This window comes from Habropoda laboriosa, unplaced genomic scaffold, assembly GCF_001263275.1.
Source record: "Habropoda laboriosa isolate 0110345459 unplaced genomic scaffold, ASM126327v1 scaffold269, whole genome shotgun sequence".
NCBI lineage: Eukaryota > Metazoa > Arthropoda > Insecta > Hymenoptera > Apidae > Habropoda > Habropoda laboriosa.
Genome location: NW_017100417.1, coordinates 990,642 through 997,947, shown reverse-complemented (window position 1 = coordinate 997,947; position 7,306 = coordinate 990,642). Strand labels below are relative to the sequence as shown.

General features: G+C 34.7%; 1 protein-coding gene across 1 annotated transcript in view; it reads left to right on the top strand.

Moving 5' to 3' along the window:
- The first annotated feature begins 635 nt into the window (after nucleotides 1-635).
- Nucleotides 636-7,306, top strand: part of LOC108575497 (progestin and adipoQ receptor family member 3) — a 9,089-nt gene continuing 2,418 nt past the window's right edge. Inside the window, exons 1-3 of the mRNA XM_017938316.1 lie at nucleotides 636-838; nucleotides 4,870-5,038; nucleotides 6,960-7,141. Of these exons, the coding sequence (XP_017793805.1) occupies nucleotides 4,895-5,038; nucleotides 6,960-7,141 (326 nt within the window). The 5' untranslated portion in view covers nucleotides 636-838; nucleotides 4,870-4,894. The remainder of the gene's footprint in view (nucleotides 839-4,869; nucleotides 5,039-6,959; nucleotides 7,142-7,306) is intronic.

Below are 7,306 nucleotides of genomic sequence, written 5' to 3'. Positions count from 1 at the left end.
GAACAAGCAGTATGAAGAAATATCAAACAAAAAGAAATTAAATATAAAATAACTATATTTTCATCTAAATTTGTTCTAACAATTTATTATTAAATAAGCATTCGAGAGTTTCTGCTGTAAGTAAAAAATTCACTAATTTATTCTGTGTATATGAATTTAAAAATTTCTGTTAATAATAAACGCAAAGGTGTGAAACATTTCTCTTGCGAAACGGTAAAAAAGAAAATATCGGAAGTGATCAAAAAATAATAATATTTCAGTATTGATAATTAACGCTGTAATATAATTTTCATTTCCCTCGAAAGTACATAATGTATCAAGAAACATTTCTTTGTCATTTGTAGGAGAATCTAATTCTGTCTAAACAAAACTGACTTCGGAGACTTGTTTTACGACTGTTCAAAACCTATAAACATGATTCGAAGACACCCAGTAGGTAATTACAGTAACAACAAAGGAAACTTCGTTCAATTCCTTGCAAAACGCGGTAAGTATATACCAAGGACTCGTATAAAGACAGACTGGAACGAAGACTCGAGCCCATCACTACTCTGTAGTACGAGGACGTGTTTCGATCTATCGAGCGGCGCTTTGGACCGTCTGGTTGCGGTGTGGCTTATTCAGTGTCAGTGCTGTTCTCGGCACGCACGGCGGTCGATGAGGGCAAGGTGATTTGCTCATGAATACGCGACCGTCGAAAGAATGTGTCGATAGATCGACGACCGACTGACTTCCTACATCGGCCACGATATTTTCGAAAAGTGGCTTGCGATCGCTCGAGATACGTTAACCGTGTGAGAGGTTCGTAACTATAGACGACACGCCGCAAACCAAAGTGGTATGTAACGTTTAAAGTAATATCAGTCAAACGATGATCTTCGCGATTATTGTCATAGCTTAACAAAGGGGAACGTTCTAAATCATTGCAAAGTGGTGTATATCATGCTGGAATTGCAATTAACGAACGTATACGCCGCGCTGTCGCATTCAGTCGCCGCATTCACGCTTTGTATTTACGAACAAACGCGTGCATTTGTTCACTGTCTGATTCTTAACAGAGAGTTTTCACTGACAAATTACATCGTGTTACACGACCGCGGGCAGTAAAGTGACAACGTAAACGAGTCGTATATTATTCGCTGTCGTATTCTTTACCGGCGTTGTACATAACCTGACGTTTTACTCGAAGGAAATAATGGATGTGGGAAAATGTGTTTGTTGTTATTGGTAGTAGAGGACGAAAGTATTTCCTGTTAACATCAGTAGGTTACGTATGTTTCGTGCAAATTCTTTCTTCTTTTCAAGGGAGTAAGGTATGCGTTTTTATGTTACTCTTAATGTAACTTTGCATTTTTCGTGCGTTACGTAAGTGTCGATAGAAATCGAGTGAAATACGAGTGTAGATTAACGGCGACGAAAGAATTTTTCGGGAGCGTATCTTATTTGAAAGAAAAGTATATCGATTTTCATTCGATTTCACATTAAAAGGTACAAATTTCATTTTGCATGAAAACGTTCTTTCCTTAGGCAACGTTGTTAAAGAACATTTGGTAATATTAATGAATATTCATACGTGCATCGAATATGTGCAATATAGACGCGTATGTAATTTGGTAAGAGAGAAACACAATTTTAAAAAGTCTTTTTTCGAAATGTTTATACTTAGATATTCCACTTTTACATAGATATCTGAGCATTTAGATAAGCGTGTTTTACGTATTTCACCTTGTAAACAAACATTTTACTCGTTATTTTAATTATGCCTACGAACACAATATACGGAACGGAGAATATGAATATTTATTAAAAAAACATATCACTGTAAAGTTACTTATCTGAAATTGCTAGAAGAGCTAAAACGTTTAAAGTAAATATTTAAATCGAAAAATATTTTTACATAAAACGTCACCTAACAAATTACACCGAAAGCGTCTATTCTACGAAAATTACTTTTGAAAGTAGAAGCAATGTAAATTGTTGCCGCGATATTGATAAGAACAGTGAAACTACTTATCGTTGTTTTAATTGTCTCTAACGAATGGAAAATAATCATAGCTACGGAAACGTATGTTTTAATATCGCTGAACCAAGAACCGGGCAGTTATACTTTTGAGAAAACGGAAACGCAGTGTCTTAACAGGTTCCGTACAGCGCCTTCAACTTTCTCGTAGATTAAATGTGAAAGATCATTCGGCACGCGAGAGAGAGAGTGAACAGATACCTTGCAAACGCACAAAGTGTAGTCAGTTTCGCGGACATTCTTTGTCGAATCGGTCTCGAACGCGTTTACGACTAAAAGTATCCTCGTTTGCAACCGAGTAAAAAAGTCCAGTTAAAACCTGTTCCTTTTCATACACAGTATGCATTCGTTCGAAAGATGTATCGTACAAAGTTGAGACTTTGAAAAAAAAACCTTGAAACTGAGGAAAGTTGAGACTTTAAGAATGCTTTATTTACCAGGTTTTAATTCTCATTCTCCGCGGTTTTGTCATTTTCTTATTACGTTACATCCGTCCGACGTTTAACAGACTCCTTCTCGACGGCACGAATTTCTAATTCCGTAAAATTCTACGCAAGAAATGGCAATTTCGTTTTACAACATCTTTCTATGTATCGTTAATTTCGCGAAATTTCTTTTCTCGCTAAAGAATCGCGTGTTTGATGGATAATCACGGAGACGAGACTTCCACCGATCAGACGTTCGAAAGAAAAAGTTTGAAAGCAGCTGCTGCTACCCTGTCAGACGTGTTGCATCTGTGACATTTGAACCGGAAGCTTGCAGCGATTGCTCAGATTGATAAAGAAGAAGTTGAAAAGCATGAATGCGAGGTGCACGATTGTGACGTGATACACTGAATGCGTTAATCAAGATAATTATGTAAACGGTACACTTCGAATGCATTTTTATTCTATTTGAAAACAATTTGAATAGGTCCTTTAGTAAGAATTTATTTAATGCCGCGCTAGACGGACTGGGTGTTTAAATTAATAAATACACCGGCGGCAGTGTGTGTACTTCTGGTTTAATTTTCAGGGAAATGCTTTCGAAAGTTGAACATGGAATATACTGAAAATATTCTTCGGTATTTTTGTAATTAGTTAAGGCAGTCTAATTTTGAGGGAAATGTAATTTTATGATAGTCTAATTTTAATACTTACAATCTATTTCGGAGAGAAATGCTTTGAAAATTTGAATATCTAATAAATTAAAAATACTCCTCAGTAATTTTACAATCATTTAAAAATACCAATTATCATTTGTTAGATATATTTTAACAATATAAAATAAATATTTAACCCTCTATAATTCAGTTTTTCTTGGTTTATGAGAAAAAGAATTTTATTTGATTAGGTACAGTTTCACATATTTCAAAATGTTATAATAGCAATAGTACAGCAATAAATGGATATGTAACTTTCATTTTACTGTGTTAATATTCATAAATAAATGCGACAAGTAGTAATATTGATTCCCGAGTGGTCTGTTTCATATGTTATATTATTATTACAGTATTACAGAAATTATTTTTCGCTTGGTTATTAGTATCGCCTTTTTTTTTTTTACTTTCTTTTACTCGTGACACCATTTTTATCATTCTCTTCCTTGTGTCGTACACTTGGAGTGTCAACTTTTATTATGCTTAAAGCTAGATCAATAACAGCACCTTGTCTTTGCACGTCGGTTATAATTATGCTATAATATTTCCTTATCCTCTTTACTTACGTATATAGCTGCATTTCGCATTTAACATCAGCTTTAAATATTATACTTTCAAGTCACGTGGCGCTATAGAGGGTTAACATAAACAACCTTTTCATTAATTCAGCACATCAGCTCATTTCATAGACAAATACTATCCTATACATTCACTCCCGTTCATAAGCATTGGGACACTGATTGAATGTGAATTAAATCTGAAGAGACGTTAGACAAATTATTGAGATCGAAAAGAAAATTATTCAATTTGTTTGTAATAGTGCGAGGAGTACATATATTTTTACTGATATATCGTCACTTTAACACTACCACTAGATAATTCATAACTCCATTCATATGTTTTTAAAAAAAGGCAATATTTAAATTTTCCTTTCTTTCCTTAATTTTCGTAAATTAATATTTTCTGGATAAGCGTATCAGAAGTCGTATTTTTCTTGCAACTCCAACAGTATTTGGAAATATTAAAAATGGACATCTTAAAATTTAGAAATATTAAAAATGGAGATATCAAAATATAGAAATATTAAAAGTAGAAATACTAAATTTTTAAAAGATAACTATAAAATCAACTCCATGCTCAATGGTGAAACTCGGCAATGAACTCAATTGTTCTACTAATCACTTTAAGATGTCTAATTGTACCATTAAGACGAGAACGTGGTACTAAGTTTGACGAAGAAGCATTGTACAAACACAATAAGCGCCCTCAATACTCATGACTAAATCATCACACGGAAACCATTGCAAATTTAAAAAATCTATTCAACCATACTCCGTATAAAAAATAACGAAACTTGGTCCTCTTCTGTTTTTCTCACGAATCTACCATATACGAGAAAAACGCTGAAAATTTTTACTAACTTTATATGTATAGTACTTTCGCTAACATAACAAATATCCTAATAACGTATGAAAGGTCCGATACACCTGTGAAAATATTTAAGCAACGCATGATTGAATTTAATACTTACAAACCACAGTGTACATAACTACACAAATATGCATATCCTCAACGTCCAAGAAAAAAAGGAAACTCTCTAAAACTGCTCCGCAAATAGTTCCACCGATTAAACGTGCCCGTAACATCCTGATTTCACACGCCTGATTGATTGAATAGCATACTTCCGACACACTTACTCTCGCATTTCCAGATCGGAAGGTATCGGAATCCTTTCAATGATGAAATTATTAGCAGGCGTGGAAGAGGTGAGCGACCAAAGTGAGAAGCAGTCGAACGACGATCAACCCCATAACAACAACCATGAGAAACAGCCGAAAACGGAGATCGTTCAAGAAACGGTCAAGCTGCTTACCGGCGAGGTAAATACCGATGTTACTTAACGCTGTAACGACGATTATCCTCTACCGGAAGCTATCTTTTCTTCTTTCTTTCTTCTCTTATTTTTCGCGTAGAAATATTGCGCGTGCAGGTATACGTAGTATTTTAGCCTGAACTTTCACTTTGGACGGTCCGTAATTACTGTTAGATCGGTTGCTGGTAGGCGCACTCGGCGATTCTATATACCTGGGCATGCTCCATTTCTGTTTGACGTCTAAAACTTGGGCTTTGCAAACCGTCGATATGCATTTGTGAGTATGTAGGTTGTTCACAGGCGCCTGGCGATTCCTCTTTGTTTGTTATTCGGGATGTATCAAGGCTAGTGATGAATTTCTAACGCAAGTAACGAACCATCGAAATGAAAAAGTTCTTCGAAGAGAATACCAATAACTTTGTCGGCTCGAGTTAAGTATTTCACGTTGTAAGAGATGAAGTAATTTTAGTAAGAAATTTTGCTGTCAAAGAAGAGCCGTTGAGAAAAATTTAGTAATGTTACTCTGATTGTTCGGTTAAATCGATAATGAAGATAGTGAAGAAGCGAGGAGGCACAGGAGGATATTTAATACTGTAATTAATTTAAATGGACAATATCATTTCCAGTGGGAAGAAGCTTTCTAATTGTAATTGAAAAATCATCCGTTGCGGGGAGAAAATTGATGAGATATTGCGTTTGTGTTGAATCATAATGATTATAAAGAGATTTATTATTATCACGGTTTTAGAACTGTATTAGACATTCGAGACACGCTGCAATTATCGTAATACACACGGTCAACAACACGCATGATTATACTTGTCACGGATAGAGGAAGTCGCAGCCGCTGGTACCGAGTAGTACTGAAGCTGTGTACGTGTATGTATACCGAAGTGAAAAATCGATTTCGCTAGTGAAAGATATAGAAAAGATGGAGAAGAAAGCCCGTGGTATAAACTTGACACACTGAGATGAAAGGCAAGTCCCGTTGCGGCCTACTTTACAGCTTTCGTATCTCGAGATAGCGGCTAAATCTTTGCTGCCACATCCTCCAATCATTTATGCGATGTAATTGCGATGGAAACGATCGACGGACTGTCTCCGATTTAGTTGAAAAACACACACACTCTTCATAACTGAGAATTTCTAAATTGCAGAAAGAAATTTGACACACCGTTGTATTTAGCTCAAATGCTGTTAATTGAACGTAATCTGTGAGTTAGATCTTTGTTCCGGTTGTGATACAGCGTAGAATTTTTGTAGTTGAGCATTAGGAGCAAATTGAAATATTTTGGGAGATTTATTAATTTTTTGTAATATTACACCGGTACACTTTTGTACGCAGAATGTTAGGAAGAGTTGATCTAACGAGGGAACTGATAAGAAGGGAATACAGGAAGTGGTAATCATTGATTTTGATGAAAATTATTATATAGGGAAAAACATGTTCGACGCGTATTTCTTGAAAATGTGAAAATCGCCCTCAAAGTTGAAAGTAGTTAATATATTTGTTAGACATAGAAGAATAGTGTACTTGACAAATATGAAAAATAAATAATTTTGACCAGGTATGTTTATTACTCTCATCTTTGAGCGGGATTTTCACTTCTTCGATGTGGACGATTGTCGATAAAAAAAAATACGTGTCAAAAATTTTTCTGGGTACTATTATATACCAAAGTTTCATCAATATTGGTGATTATCACTTCGTGACGTTCCCTTGTAAGTAAAAAAAAAAGAAATATTAAAATAAAATAAAAGATAAGTGTAATTACACTTGTAAGAAAATTCGTGTCGTAGGTTGCTAAAACTTGTTAAACAGTGAAGAACAGAGCTATAGTCTGATCCAGTTTTGTAGAATTTGTGTATTTGAAGATCGATGAAAATAAGATTCCTCTGTTTACAGTGTTAGTTGTATTTCTTTCTAGGTGTATCGTAAGTCCTCTAAAAAGTTGGAGGATTCGCCTATTAAAGGTAAAGTCACGCCAGAGGATGAAGAGAAAATGAGACGTCTTCTTCCTTACGAAAAAGCTCCCGAGTATCTTCAGCACAATCCTTATATTCTTCAGGGATATCGAGGGTACCTTACTACAAAATTATGTATCGAAAGGTTTGTATGTAGTTTAGCTTGAAATTAATATTATTTAGAATACTGTAAATATTTTAAAAGACTATTGTGTATCTTTTGCAAGATCTCACTAATCGTTTATAATATCTTTTAAAATTAACATTGTTCAGAGTATAATAAATATTTCAAAAGAATAATATTGCCTTT